This window comes from Excalfactoria chinensis, unplaced genomic scaffold (genome assembly GCF_039878825.1).
Source record: "Excalfactoria chinensis isolate bCotChi1 unplaced genomic scaffold, bCotChi1.hap2 Scaffold_383, whole genome shotgun sequence".
Lineage (NCBI taxonomy): Eukaryota > Metazoa > Chordata > Aves > Galliformes > Phasianidae > Excalfactoria > Excalfactoria chinensis.
In genome coordinates, this window is record NW_027315671.1 from 1,147 (window position 1) to 16,947 (window position 15,801).

The 15,801-nt window shown below is 61.1% G+C and overlaps 1 protein-coding gene across 1 annotated transcript in view; it reads right to left on the minus strand.

The window, feature by feature from the left end:
* Nucleotides 1–211: 211 nt before the first annotated feature.
* The window catches only part of LOC140265002 (integrator complex subunit 3-like), a 34,373-nt gene continuing 18,783 nt past the window's right edge, over nt 212–15,801 (minus strand). Inside the window, 21 exon segments of the mRNA XM_072360881.1 lie at nt 212–460; nt 2,752–2,849; nt 2,852–2,907; nt 3,008–3,080; nt 3,901–4,001; nt 5,219–5,386; nt 5,523–5,571; nt 6,672–6,785; nt 7,032–7,107; nt 8,007–8,075; nt 9,598–9,615; nt 9,617–9,752; nt 9,851–9,887; nt 9,890–9,969; nt 10,810–10,854; nt 11,175–11,278; nt 12,067–12,121; nt 12,586–12,715; nt 14,264–14,383; nt 15,073–15,179; nt 15,332–15,423. Coding sequence (XP_072216982.1) covers nt 212–460; nt 2,752–2,849; nt 2,852–2,907; nt 3,008–3,080; nt 3,901–4,001; nt 5,219–5,386; nt 5,523–5,571; nt 6,672–6,785; nt 7,032–7,107; nt 8,007–8,075; nt 9,598–9,615; nt 9,617–9,752; nt 9,851–9,887; nt 9,890–9,969; nt 10,810–10,854; nt 11,175–11,278; nt 12,067–12,121; nt 12,586–12,715; nt 14,264–14,383; nt 15,073–15,179; nt 15,332–15,423 — 1,977 coding nt within the window.

Consider the following 15,801-nt stretch of genomic DNA (forward strand, 5'->3'; position numbering starts at 1 on the left):
CAGCGATTGGGGGGGGGGGAGGGGGGGGGGCAACCGTGAGACCCCCCCCCACAACTTCCTCCAGCCCCCCCCCCCCCCCCCCATCACCCCATCACCTCCTGCTCACACCTTTATTTACATCTCTCGCCTGAAAATCAGCACAGCGATGATTTGGGGGGGGGGGGGGGACACTGACGACCACCCCCCCCACCCCCCAAGCCCCCCCACCCCATTATAGACCCCCCCCCCCCCCCCCCCATGTCCCTGTGCTGGATGATGGGGGGGGCCGCACACACACACACACACACACACACACACTCGCACTTCCACCCCTCGCCACCAGGGGGCGCCGCTCCGAGGGGGGCGCTGCGCTGTTGGGGGCCGCTCTGTCCCCTCCGCGTCTCAGTCGCTGTCCGAGGCCCACGGCCGACGAGCCCTTCCGCTTCCGCTTGGTGGGTTTGGGTTTGGTGTCCTCCTCCTCCTATGGGGAAAATGGGGGGTAATGGGGGAGGGGTCCCGACCCCATAATGGGGCACACGACCCCATAGGGAGAGACACAGCCCCCTAGGCCTGCACTCACTGAGGGGGGTCTCGGCCCTATAGAGGGATATGGCCCCAAAAGGGGAGGACACAGACCCCCCCCCCCCCCAGCTTATACTGACTGTGGGGTCCCAGCCCCATAAAAGGGGTCCCAGCCCTAAAAGGGGGTCCCACAGCCCCAGAGGGGGGCACAGAGCCCCCATACACACCAAAGGCTCCCATAGAAGAGACATGGCCCCATAGGGGCACACAGCCCCATACACACCAAGGGGTCCCAGACCCATGGAGGAGCACACAGCCCCATAGAGGGGGCACCCTGCTCCATAGGGGGCATCCAGCTCCAGTGGGGGTCACCCAGCCCCATAGAGGGGGACCCAGCCCCATAGAGGGGGTACACAGCCCCATAGGGGGGTACACAGCCCCATAGGGGGGTACACAGCCCCATAGAGGGGGACCCCAGCCCCATAGAGGGGTACACAGCCCCATAGGGGGTCACCCCAGCTCCATAGAGGGGGACCCAGCCCCATAGAGGGGTACACAGCCCCATAGAGGGGGTCACCCAGCTCCATAGAAGGGGCACCCAGTTCCATGGGGGGGCATCCAGCTCCATAGGGGGGCACCCAGCCCTATAAGGGGGGCACACAGCTCCAGTGGGGGGCACACAGCCCCATAGAGGGGGGACTCAGCCCCACAGGGGGGCATCCAGCTCCATAAGGGGGCACCCACCTCCATAGAGGGCCACCGAGCTCCATAGGGGGGCAGACAGCCCCATAGGGGGGATCCAACTCCAGAGGGGGGGCACCCAGCCCCATAGGGGGTCACCCAGACCCATAGGGGGGCACTCAGCCCCATAGGGAGGGTACACAGCCCCATAGGGGGAATCCAACTCCATAGGGGGGGCACCCAGCCCCATAGAGAGGCACACAGTCCCATAAGAGGGGCACCCAGCTCCATAGGGGGGGGGTTTCCCAGCTCCATAGGGGGGCATCCAGCCCCATAAGAGGGGCACCCAGCCCCATAGGGGGGTATACAGCCCCATAGGGGGGCACACAGCCCCATAGGGGGAATCCAACTCCAGAGGGGGGGCACCCAGCCCCATAAGAGGGGCACACAGCCCCATAGGGGGGGGGTTCCCAGCTCCATAGGGGGGCACTCAGCCCCCTAGGGGGGTACACAGCCCCATAGGGTGAATCCAACTCCATAGGGGAGGCACTCAGCCCCATAGGAGGGCACCCAGCCCCATAGGGAGTCACCCAGCCCCATAAGAGGGGCACCCAGGTCCATAGGGGGGGACACAGCCCCCATAAGAGGGGCACCCAGCTCCATAGGGGGGGGTTCCCAGCTCCATAGGGGGGCACTCAGCCCCACAGGGGGGCATCCAGCCCCATAAGAGGGGCACCCAGCCCCATAGGGAGGTACCTAGCCCCATAGGGGGGGTACACAGTCCCATAGGGGGAATCCAACTCCATAGGGGAGGCACCCAGCCCCATAGAGAGGCACACAGTCCCATAAGAGGGGCACCCAGCTCCATAAGAGGAGCACCCAGTTCCATGGGGGAGGCACCCTGCTCCATAGGGGGGGGTTCCCAGCTCCATAGGGGGGCATCCAGCCCCATAAGAGGGGCACCCAGCCCCATAAGAGGGGCACCCAGCCCCATAGGGAGGTACCTAGCCCCATAGGGGGGCACACAGCCCCATAAGAGGGGCACCCTGCTCCATAGGGAGGTACCTAGCCCCATAGGGGGGTACACAGCCCCATAGAGGGGGACCCAGCCCCATAGGGGGCTACCTAGCCCCATAGGGGGGTACACAGCCCCATAGAGGGGGACCCAGCCCCATAGGGGGCTACCTAGCCCCATAGGGGGGTACACAGCCCCATAGAGGGGGACCCAGCCCCATAGGGGGCTACCTAGCCCCATAGGGGGGTACACAGCCCCATAGGGGGGTACACAGCCCCATAGGGGGGGGCACCCCAGCCCCATAAGAGGGACACCCTGCTCCATAGGGAGGTACCTAGCCCCATAGAGGGGTACACAGCCCCATAGAGGGGGACCCCAGCCCCATAGGGGGCTACCTAGCCCCATAGGGGGGTACACAGCCCCATAGGGGGGTACACAGCCCCATAGGGGGGGGCACCCAGCCCCATAAGAGGGACACCCTGCTCCATAGGGAGGGACCCAGCCCCATAGGGGGGTACACGGCCCCATAGGGGGGGTCACCCATCCCCACTGACCGAGGCGCTGCTGGACGCCGACTCCTCCTCGTTGTTGGGGGGCTGCGCTGCGCTCTTACGGCTGCGGGGACTGGCCATGGCGGCTTTACGGCGGCTCTTGGGGGTTTGCTGGACGAGTCCTCGTATTCCTCAGCCAGGGAGAAGAGATCGCTGAACCTGGGGGGGGGGGGGATGGGGATGGGGGGTGGGCAATGAGGGGGGCTGGGGGGGGGGGCGGCTGTTGGGTTGGGGGGGGGTGGGATTTGGGGGGTCTCACTTCATCTTATGCGCCTCGTCACAGCTGGCCTGGACGTGCTGCAGGGCCTGTAGGATGGGCGTCTGGCTGAAAACTGCAGGGGAAGGGGGAGATATGGGGGGGGGGTTGGGGGTCTCCAGCCCCTTTTATCCCAGCATTGGGGGTCTCCATCCCCTTTATCCCAAGGTTGGGGGTCTCCAGCCCCTTAATCCCGGGGTTGGGGGTCTCCATCCCCTTTATCCCAGGGTTGGGGGTCTCCATCCCCTTTATCCCGGGGTTGGGGGTCTCCAGCCCCTTTTATCCCAGCATTGGGGGTCTCCAGCCCCTTATATCCCGGGGTTTGGGGGTCTCCAGCCCCTTTTATCCCAGCATTGGGGGTCTCCATCCCCTTTATCCCAAGGTTGGGGGTCTCTAGCCCCTTAATCCCGGGGTTGGGGGTCTCCAACCCCCTTTATCCTGGGTTGAGGGTCTCCATCCCCCTTTATCCCGGAGTTGGGGGTCTCCAGCCCCTTTTATCCCAGCATTGGGGGTCTCCATCCCCTTTACCCCCAGGGTTGGGGGTCTCCAGCCCCTTTATCCTGGGGTTGAGGGTCTCCAGCCCCTTTTTATCCGGGGTTGGGGGTCTCCAACCCCCTTTATCCCAGGGTTGGGGGTCTCCAACCCCCTTTTATCCTGGCATTGGGGGCCTCCATCCCCCTTTATCCTGGCATTGGGGGGTCTCCATCCCCTTTATCCCAAGGTTGGGGGTCTCCAGCCCCTTAATCCCGGGGTTGGGGGTCTCCATCCCCCTTTATCCCAGGGTTGGGGGTCTCCAACCCCCTTTTATCCTGACATTGGGGGTCTCCATCCCCCTTTATCCCGGCATTGGGGGTCTCCATCCCCCTTTTATCCCCCCCCAGCCCCTCGGTACGCACAGTTCTGTTTGGTGTTGGCCAGGTTGAGGCGCAGACTGTCCAGGTGCTCCAGGATTTGCTCCAGGGTGAGCTGGGCCAGTTTGCTGCTGGAGCTGCGCAGGCTGGGGGCAGAGCGCGAGCGCCCGTTTGGTCCTGCGGGGTCGGCAGCCATGGACCCCTCCTCATCCATCCTCATCCTCATCCTCATCCTCATCCTCATCCTCATCCTGCCCACCCCCCCCCCCCACCGGACCAACCCCCCCTTCCCCCTCCCCACCACTCCTCAGGGATGCACTGCTATGGGGACGGGCAGCCACGGGGACATATGGCCATGGGGACATATGGCCATGGGATATATGGCCATGGGGACATATGGCCATGGGGATATATGGCCATGGGGATATATGGCCATGGGGACATATGGCCATGGGGATATAGGGCCATGGGGATATAGGGCCATGGGGATATATGGCCATGGGGACAGTCCTGGGGCCATTTAGAGACACCTGGCTATGAGAACAGATGGCCATAGGGACACCCAGCCATAGGGACAGTCCTGAGGACATATAGGGACACCCAGCTATAGGGACACCCAGACATAAGGACAGACGGCCATGGGACACCCAGCCATAGGGATAGTCCTGAGGACATTTAGGGACACCTGGCTATGGGGACACCCAGCCATAAGGACAGATGGCCATAAGGACACCCATCCATGGGGACACCCAGCCATAGGGACACCCAGCTATGGGGACACCCAGCCATGGGAACAATCCTGAGGACATATAGGGACACCTGGCTATGGGGACAGATGGCCATAGGGACACCCAGCCATGGGGACACCCAGCTATAGGGACACCCAGCTATGGGGACACCCATCCATGGGGACAATCCTGAGGACATATAGGGACACCTGGCTATGGGGACACCCAGCCATAGGGACAACCAGCCATGGGGACAGTGCTGAGGACATATAGGGACACCTGGCTATGGGGACACCCAGCTAAGGGGACAGATGGCCATAAGGACACCCATCCATGGGGACACCCAGCCATAGGGACAATCCTGAGGACATATAGGGACACCTGGCTATGGGGACAGATGGCCATAGGGACACCCAGCCATGGGGACACCCAGCCATGGGGACAATCCTGAGGACATATAGGGACACCTGGCTATGGGGACACCCAGCTATGGGGACAGATGGCCATAAGGACACCCATCCATGGGGACACCCAGCCATAGGGACACCCCAGCTAAGGGGACAGACGGCCATGGGGACACCCATCCATAGGGACACCCATCTCCCCCCCCCCTCCTGCCCGGCCCTCCCACTCACCTCTGCCTCTTCCTGGGCAGGCTGTTGTTCTTGATGAGCAGCGCCTTGATGTGCTCGGCCAGCAGGTCGTCGTGTTTCAGCCCCCAGTGGCGCAAGATGCTGGTGGTGAACTGATCGTCGGGGTGACACGGGCGGCTCAGCACCATCTTCACCATCTCCTCGCTGGGCCTGCAGTGGGGCAGCAGTGGGGCAGCAGTGGGGCAGCAGTGGGGCAGCGGTGGGGCAGCGGTGATGGGGGTGGCTGAGCGCCCCCCCGGTTGCTGCAATGGTGCTGGTTGTGGGGCTGGGGAGGTGCAGAACTCACTTCTCTCGGCGCAGCTGCAGCAGCAAACAGGACAGAGCCTCGGGGTGCTCTGCAAGGAGAGTGCAAATCAGCACCGTGCAGCGCTGCACAGCAAGGCACTGCACTGCACCATGCAGCAATGCACTGCACCATGCAGCAATGCACAGCAATGCACAGCACTGCACCAGGCAGCAATGCACAGCGATGCAATGCACCATGCAGCAATGCACAGCAATGCAATGCACCAAGCAGCAATGCACAGCAATGCAATGCACCATGCTGCAACGCACAGCAATGCACCATGCTGCAACGCACAGCAATGCACCATGCTGCAACGCACAGCAATGCACCATGCTGCAACGCACAGCAATGCACCATGCTGCAACGCACAGGCAATGCACCATGCTGCAACGCACAGCAATGCACCATGCTGCAACGCACAGGCAATGCACCATGCTGCAACGCACAGCAATGCACCATGCTGCAATGCACAGCAATGCACCAGGCAGCAATGCACAGCAATGCACCAGGCAGCAATGCACAGCCAGTGCACTGCACCATGCAGCAATGCACAGCACTGCACAGCACTGCACCATGCTGCAATGCACAGCAGTGCACTGCACCAGGCAGCAATGCACTGCACTGCACTGCATCATGCTGCAATGCACAGCAATGCATCACACAGCAATGCGCAGCACCACATAGCACCATCGCATGCAGCACCGCACAGCACCGCTGCATGCAGCACAGCACACCATGCAAAGTGCAGCACCATGCAGCACAGCACCACTACATGCAGCACAGAAAAACCATGCAGCACAGCACCGCTGCATGCAGCGCATGATGCAGCAGAGCACACCACCATGCAGCAGAGCACCACTGCATGCAGCAGAGCACCACTGCATGCAGCAGAGCACCACTGCATGCAGCAGAGCACACCATGCAAGTGCAGCACCATGCAGCACGGCACCGCTGCATGCAGCACACACCACTCTGCAGCACAGCACACCATGCAGCGCAGCACACCATGCAGCGCAGCACACCATGCAGCACAGCACACCATGCAGCACAGCACACCATTGCAGCACACACCACTCTGCAGCACAGCACACCATGCAGCACAGCACACCATGCAGCACAGCACACCATGCAGCACAGCACAGCACTCACCTTTGTACTTGAGGTGCTGCAGGATGGGGATGATGGCCTCCAATGGGATGCTGTGCGCCAGGAAGAGCTGCCACGTGCAATACTGCTCAAAGGTCTCCCAGTCCAGGCTCTGAACTGGGGGGACGGGGAGGGGGGGGATGCACACAAACACAAACCAGCTGCTGATTAACGAGCTCAGCCTGCAGCTTGTGCAATAGCAAAGCTGGGTCGGGGCAATGGGGGCTGTGCCACAATGGGGGGGGGGGGAGCACAGAGCTCTGTGGGCTCTGCAAAGCCATAGGGATGGATGGGGAGGGGGTGGATGGGGGGGTGGATGGGGGTGGAAGGGGTGTCCCCCCCCCCCATGGGTGCAGCACTCACTGAGGATGTTGAGCACGGAATCCTTGCGGAACATGACGAGGTTCCCCATCATCACGTGGCAAACCAACTCCTGCAGCTGCAGGGAGAGCACGGGGTCAGCACTGCTGCTCCATGGGGAGCATCTCAATGCAAGCAGGGAGCCAGGAGGGAGCCCTGCACACACTGTGAGCTGCAGGGGGCTGCAAAATGGGGGCTGGGACCCCCTGGGGGGGGGGGGGGGATGGAGGAGGGTCCCAACCCCTCTTAGAGTGGGTGCCCCATCCCTGCAGGCATTCGAGGCTGGATGTGGCTCTGGGCTGCCCTGCACACAGCAGAGCTGATGAGTGTTGGGGGTTCTTTGCAAGCCAGGCTGGGATATGGGGGGTGAGGAGGAAGAGTGTGGTGGGGAAGGGGGCAAAGAAATACAGGGGAGGGGGTAGGGGAGGGGTGGGGGAGGGGATGGGGAGGGGATGGGGAGGGGATGGGGAGGGGATGGGGAGGGGATGGGGAGGGGATGGGGGGGGATGGGGGGGGGATGGGGGGGGATGGGGGGGGATGGGGGGGGATGGGGAGGGATGGGGGGGATGGGGGGGATGGGGGGGGATAGGGGGGGGATAGGGGGGGGATGGGGGGGGGATAGGGGGGGGATGGGGGGGATGGGGGGGATAGGGGGGATAGGGGGGGATAGGGGGGGGATAGGGGGGGATAGGGGGGGATAGGGGGGGGATGGGGGGGGATAGGGGGGGGATAGGGGGGGGATAGGGGGGGGATGGGGGGGGATAGGGGGGGATAGGGGGGGGATAGGGGGGGGATAGGGGGGGGATAGGGGGGGGATAGGGGGGGGATAGGGGGGGATAGGGGGGGGGATAGGGGGGGGATAGGGGGGGGGATAGGGGGGGGATGGGTGGGGATAGGGGGGGGTGAGGGGGCACAAAGGAGGGGTCTCAGCCCCCCTGGAATGCAGAGCAATGGAAACAAGAGCAGCTCCCAGTTCACCTGCGCTGAGTCGATGACGGCCACGATCATATTGAGCAGCTCGCCACTGCGCAGCGTCTCATCCGGGAACTGCAGGAGGGCAAAGCAAGGTCTGGGTTGGGGGGTGGGGGTGGGGGGGGGGTGGCTGTGTGCAGTGTCACCCCCCAGCCCCACCTGTGGGCATGGGGCCATACAGGGCTGTACGGAGCCATATAGGATTGTATGTGGCTGTACAGGACCACACGGGACTTTATGGGGCTGTATGGAGCCACATGGTACTATATGGGGCTGTATGGAGCCATATGGGACTGTATGGGGTGGAGTGAGAGATAAGCATTGGTTTCAGTGCAGCCATATGGGGCTGTACAGGGTCATATGGGGCTGTACAGGGTCATACGGGGCTGGACTGAGCTATATGGGGCTGTATGGAGCCATTTAGGGCTGTACGGGACAGGGTAAGGATGAGCATTTGTTTCATATGAGCCATATGGGGCCATATGGAGCTGTATGGGGCTGCGTGGGACCATATGGGGCCATACAGGGGCTGTATGGGGCAGGGTGAGGGATGAGCATTGGTCTCAATGCAGCCATAAGGGACCATATGGGGCTGCATGGGACCATATGGGGCCATACAGGGCTGTATGGGGCAGGGTGAGGGATGAGCATTGGTCTCAATGCAGCCATAAGGGACCATATGGGGCTGTGTGGGACCATATAGGGCTGTATGGGGCAGGGCGAGGGATGAGCATTGGTCTCAATGCAGCCGTATGGGACCATATGGGGCTGTATGGGTCAGAGTGATGGATAAGTGTTGGTCAATGCAGCCATATGGAACCATATGGGGGCTGTGTGGGGCCATATAGGGCTCTATGGGGCAGGGCGAGGGATGAGCATTGGTCTCAATGCAGCCATATGGGACCATATGGGGCTGTGTGGGGCCATATAGGGCTCTAATGGGGAAGGAAGATGGATGAGCATTGGTCTCAATGCAGCTGTATGGACCATATGGGGCTGTATGGGTCAGAGTGATGGATAAGTGTTGGTCAATGCAGCCATATGGGGCTGTGTGGGGCCATATAGGGCTCTATGGGGCAGGGCGAGGGATGAGCATTGGTCTCAATGCAGCCATATGGGACCATATGGGGCTGTGTGGGGCCATATAGGGCTCTAATGGGGCAGGAAGATGGATGAGCATTGGTCTCAATGCAGCTGTATGGGACCGTATGGGGCTGTATGGGTCTGAGTGATGGATGACCATTGCTCTCAATGCAATCATATGGGACCGTATGGGGCTGTATGGGTCAGAGTTGATGGATGACCATTGCTCTCAATGCAATCATATGGGACCGTATGGGGCTGTATGGGTCAGAGTGATGGATGACCATTGCTCTCAATGCAATCATATGGGACCCGTATGGGGCTGTATGGGTCAGAGTGATGGATGACCATTGCTCTCAATGCAATCATATGGGACCGTATGGGGCTGTATGGGTCAGAGTGATGGATGACCATTGCTCTCAATGCAATCATATGGGACCGTATGGGGTCTTAGAAGCAAATCAACCCCACGACCCCCATCCCCACCCCCCCAGCTGACCAGTGCCCGCCCCACCTCAGTGTAGATGGAGGGGGGTGAGGTAGCAGAGCAGCCGCACGTCGTCCTCCTGGCAGGCCTTCATGTCCATCATCAGACACGTGTGCAGGTCCCCCAGCTGCGTGGCCTGAGCGAAGGACTCGTACAGGTTCATCTTCCCCGCTGCTGCTTTGCTGGGGAGGGGGGCGAGGGGTGAAGGGATGAGAATTGGGTGAATGGGACGGTGGGGGGTGTTGGGGTCCCCCCCATCCCCAAAGCCCCACTTGCCTACCTGGCTTTTAGGTAATAGAGGAGGTGGTAGCCGATCTTGGCTGCTTCTGGTAGAGCTCCGAGAGGAGATCCAGCAGCAGGGAGAAGCCGCTGTTGTCCTCCTGCATCTGGCACAGGTTCCTGGGGATGGGGGGGGGGGGTGGTGTGTAGGGTTTGGGATATTGGGGTGGGGGGACACATTGGGGGTGGGATATTGGGGATATCAGGGATGGGGAACACAATGGGGATGGGAAATGGGGGTGGGATAGTGGGGTGGGACTTGATACCCACTAGGGTGGGACATACAATGAGGATGGGACATAGGGGGTGGACATAGGGGGTGGGACATAGGGGGTGGGGACATAGGGGGTGGGACATAGGGGACGGGATATAGGGGGACGGGATATAGGGGACGGGATATAGGGGACGGGATATAGGGGGTGGGATATAGGGGGTGGGATATAGGGGACGGGATATAGGGGACGGGATATAGGGGACGGGATATAGGGGACGGGATATAGGGGGTGGGATATAGGGGGTGGGATATAGGGGGTGGGATATAGGGGGTGGGATATAGGGGGTGGGATATAGGGGGGTGGGGCACACACCGGGGTTGGGATATTGGGGATGGGACACATTCTGGGGATAGGATATGAGGGTAGGACAGCCAGTAGGGTGGGACGCATGTGGAGGATGGGATATTGGGGTGCAACACTGGGAATAGGACCCACAATGGGGATGGGATATAGGGGATGGGGCACATGCTGGCGATGGGATATAGGGGATGGGGCACACACTGGGATGGGACACTGGGGGATGGGACACACACTGGAGAGGTGATGTTGGGGATGAGATATTGGGGTTATTGGGGATGGGACACACACTGGGGTCGGGATATAGGGTTGGGACACACACTGGGGATGGGATATAGGGATGGGACACAAGGAAAGCCCTGGCTGGGCCATCTCAGAGCAGACCAACCTAAATATGAGGTAGAGCGGCTTCCCCACCGACTCCTCCAGGGACCTGCAGGGCACACACAGCACTCAGACCCTATGGGTGCTCCCAGCAAACAGGGGCAGAGCTCTGGGACCCCCAGGCTCAGCCTTAAGGGATGGGGAGATGGGAACGGTCCTAAGAGAGCCCAATGGTCCGCTCTAAACCCAGCCCTAATAACAGCCAGGGGGTGAGAGCAGAGCTGGTTTCCCAGGCTGGGAAGGGAACTGTGACACTGTGGGTGTGAGATGTGCTCCATGCTGCTGAACCTCACAGCCTTGTGCAAACGGGGGCAGTTTGAATGGGAAAAGCCTTGGGGTGAAATAAGAGGGAAAGAAAAAACCCCTTACTCCTCCGTGATCTCCTCTGGTAAAACCTCCCCTCGGAAGTGAGCCTTAAACAGCTCCTGCAGGCAGGAGGCGAGAACCGACAGCTGCTCCGAGTCAAAGTCCTCCTAATGGGGAGAAAGGGAGGGATGGGACGGAGGATGGGGACGGAGGATGGGGACGGAGGATGGGACGGAGGGATGGGGACGGAGGGATGGGGACGGAGGGATGGGGACGGAGGGATGGGGACGGAGGGATGGGGACGGAGGGATGGGGACGGAGGGATGGGGACGGAGGATGGGGACGGAGGGATGGGGACGGAGGGATGGGGACGGAGGGATGCTCACAGCCTGCATGGGGACACAGCAGCACAGGCTGGGAACGACCCTGAGCTGCTCAGAAGCCATTTTGGCAGCAGCAAAAGCAGCAATGGGACCCCCCCCCCCCCCCCCTCCATGCAATACTGCCATCCCCTGCAGCAAAAAGCAGCAATGGGACCCCCCCCCCCACCATGCAATACTGCCATCCCCAGCAGCAAAAGCAGCAATGGGATCCCCCCCCCCCACATGCAACACTGCCATCCCCTGCAGCAAAAGCAGCAATGGGATCCCCCCCCCTCCCACGCAATACTGCCATCCCCAGCAGCAAAAAGCAGCAATGGGATCCCCCCCCCTCCATGCAATACTGCCATCCTCAGCAGCAAAAGCAGCAATGGGATCCCCCCCTCCATGCAATACTGCCATCCCCTGCAGCAAAAGCAGCAATGGGACCCCCCCCCCCTCCATGCAACACTGCCATCCCCTGCAGCAAAAGCAGCAATGGGACCCCCCCCCCTCCATGCAATACTGCCATCCCCTGCAGCTTGCAACCTGCTGAGCTCAGCCCTGCAGAGGGCTGCCAAGGAGCCCTTTTTTACCTCCAGGACTTGATCCACGATTTCCTGCATGACCTCACATTGAGCTTCCGTATCGCTGGAGCAGAAAACAAGAGGAAATCCAAGTTAGAAAGGAAGATACTGAGAGAGTTGCAGGATGGAAAGGGGGGGGGGGGGATTTGTGCTGAGCTGGATCTGCTTGGGAGCCCCCAGGACATGGGGGGGGGGGGGGAGGTTAAGGAGAAGGGGGGGGGTGACTCTGTGCTGGTGCCACAGCTCCAAAGCACAGAATGGAGCCTTCCTTAAGGTGCCATCAATTCCAAGGCTGCTCAAAGCAGAGATGGGCAATGCACTGATGTGGGGGGCAGGCAGATCCCATGCAGGGATGCACTGACACCCCCCCCCATTGCCTCTGTGATCCACCAGCAGGGAAGGACGGAGCCCAAAGCCTTCTGCCTTCCCAGCTCTTGATGCAGAGCAGCAGCCAAGTGCTGCTGTGTCCTGCAGGGCTGCATTACGGCACCACCCCATAGACACCAAGGTTGGACATCGCAAACCAACCTCCCCTTCTGCAGCTGCAGGACTTTATCCTTCAGAGACTCGTCCAGCTGGTCCAGGAATGGCGTGATGTCCACAGGTTCCTCCACGATGGTTTCTTTGATCGGATGAAACCTGAACTCCCTTTTCTTCCCTGCAACGAAGGAAGCGGCCCCTTGGATCAGCCCCTGGGGCCGTCCCCATTGCGCTGTGGGGCCGTGCAGGGCTGTGGGGGTGGGATGTGAGGGGCATCCCTGCCTCCCCCTTGGGAGCTCAGGGGGTATAAAGGCAGCACGGGATGCAGCCATAGGAGTGCATAGAGATCCATTCAGCCCAGCTCTCAGAAGCAATGCTGTGCCCATCTCCATGCACACACACACACACACACATAGGATGCTCACTACCCATATTTGGGACCCCAGGACTGACACTCCCTGTGGCTCCCCCCATCCTCTGGGCTCATCCAGGGGCCTCTAACCCTGAGTCCCCATCCAGCTTCTGGATGACAACTGAATGCAGTGCTGCATCCCAGACCCCCCATCCTGGGGCTGTGGTCCCTCCCTACTGCCTACAGGAGCAGCAGAAGCCCCCAGAGCCTGAGTACCAGGATTGGGACCCCCTGGAGATGCCTCCTTCAGCCTCAGGGAGCCAGCAAAGGGCTCCAGCCCCATGGCTTCAAGAAGGGCTCACAGAGGCCTCCAGTGAGTGTAATGAGAACCTCGTGGCTGAGCAATGAGAAGCCTGAGCCTCAGCAGCTGCCCGAGAATGGGGACAGCCTGTTCCCAAAGAACCCACAGCACAGCTGCAGCAGGGACGGCTCATCACATCCAGTGGGGTGTTGGAGCAGAGAGGAATCCATGGGGGGCTGTGGGGTGGAGAGAGCTACAACGGACGGTGCTGAGCCATGGGGCAAAGCACCAAGCAAGGAGATGAGGCCAACAACTTTCCTTTGAGTGCAGAGCTGTGTCAGCCCTGCAGAGCCCAGCGTGCAGCAGAGCCCAGCATGCAGCAGAGGCCAGCGTGCAGCAGAGGCCAGCGTGCAGCAGAGGCCAGCGTGCAGCAGAGGCCAGCGTGCAGCAGAGGCCAGCGTGCAGCAGAGGCCAGCGTGCAGCAGAGGCCAGCGGTGCAGCAGAGCCCAGCGTGCAGCAGAGCCCAGCGTGCAGCAGAGCCCAGCGTGCAGCAGAGGCCAGCGTGCAGCAGAGCCCAGCGTGCAGCAGAGCCCAGCGTGCAGCTGAGCCCAGCGTGCAGCTGAGCCCAGCGTGCAGCAGAGGCCAGCGTGCAGCAGAGGCCAGCGTGCAGCAGAGGCCAGCGTGCAGCAGAGGCCAGCGTGCAGCAGAGGCCAGCGTGCAGCAGAGGCCAGCGTGCAGCAGAGGCCAGCGTGCAGCAGAGGCCAGCGTGCAGCAGAGGCCAGCGTGCAGCAGAGGCCAGCGTGCAGCAGAGGCCAGCGTGCAGCAGAGGCCAGCGTGCAGCAGAGGCCAGCGTGCAGCAGAGGCCAGCATGCAGCTGAGCCCAGCATGCAGCAGAGGCCAGGGCTGAGCACCACTTGCAAAGAGGAAATCTGGTTCTATGAGATCTAGGTCTGCTTGGAGCACACAGGAATCCCCTCTGCTGATGGGAAAGGGGCTGTGCAGGAGGCGGTGCTCATAGATGCTGCCTGGGGCTGTCCCAGCACTGCTGCTCACAGCCTGCAGCCCCTCCTCACCTTTGCTGTTCAGGTCCTCCTCATCGTCACTGAAGGCAGCCTCGGCGTTGTCATAGCAACTGTCATCTTTGTCTGACATGTGATTGTCCATCTCCATGGAAACGGGCTCCTCGATTTTGACTGTGGATACGAATGCAAAGGAATGAGAACAGAGAGAAGATGGGATGGATGGCTTCCGGCACAGCCGCAGGGCAGGACAGGCTCTGCCAATGGGGAGTGCTGCATAGGGTTGGGGAGCTGAGGAGCTCTGCAAAGGGCAGAGAGATTCAGGGTAAATAATGCACCCTGCACAGCTCATGCTGGGGATGGGACTCCATGCAACTCCATGCAACTCCATGCAACTCCATGCAACTCCATGCAACTCCATGCAACTCCATGCAACTCCATGCAACTCCATGCAACTCCATGCAACTCCATGCAACTCCATGCAACTCCATGCAACCATCCCCACATGCTGCAGGGCTGCACAGAGCAGCTCAGGGGGGGGGTTCAGCTGCAGCAGATGATGCAATGGGGAAAGCAAACAGGCAACAGCCCTTTGGTAGGGCTGGCAAAGCTGCAACACTATGCAGTTACGTACAGGTTAGAAATGGTTGCAATGAGCATGCAGAGACAGAAGGGTCAGCACCTCCTATGGAGCAGAGCAAGGATGAGGCAGTGTGTGCCTTGAGCACGCTGCAGGGCTGAGATGAGGGAAGCCCATGGGCACACAATGCTCTCCCTGCAGCCCCATTCTGACCTCCTGGAGGTAGCCGTGCTCTGGGACAGCACTGCTGCAGCCCCCCCCCTGCTCCCCACCCCCTCATTACCTTCAATGGGGGGCGATGGGGAGCTGCAGAACTCCGGGAACTTCTCCCTCAGCATGGCTCGGAGCTCCTTGTCCAGCTTGGGGTTGTCAAAGAGAGGGGCCAGGTGGCTGTGGAAGGAAGGGGAAGGGAGGAAAAAGAGCTTGGATGCAGCCCCTGCTTTCATGGTGTCCCCCCCCCCCCCCTGCAACCCCTGGGGGTCACCCTGCTGGTCCCAGGGTGGTCAGTGCGTGGCAGCTCTGGGCACAGAGCAGAACCTTACGCGAGGACGCGCTTCTCCACGATGTGGGTGAGGGAGTTGAAGACCCCCTGACGAACGTGAGCTTCCAACGGGGGGTAAAAGTTGGGAATGATCTGAAAAAGGGAGAGAATGATGGAATCAGCGCCTTCCAGGACACAGCTGGACCTGCCCAGGTACCCAAAGTTGGGTTAGATGGGTTCTGAGCACCCAAAGGAGCTGTGGGTGCCCCATATTTGCTGTAGGGGAGCCGCATGAGATGGCCTTTAAAGGTTCCTTTCCAACCCCAACCGCTCTGTGATGCCATGAGCCCAACTGCTCTGCATCTCAACAGGAACAGCCCATGTTTGGTTTCCTGCCCCACAGAGCAGCCTGTACATCTCCCAGGGGTGAGAAAACCACCCAGGTGCTGCAAAGGGCCCTGGAGGCAGAGCTGTGCTCCAAGCAGCAGCTGCAGGACAAGGGGAATAAGAGATGGGAGCCCCTGGGTGACA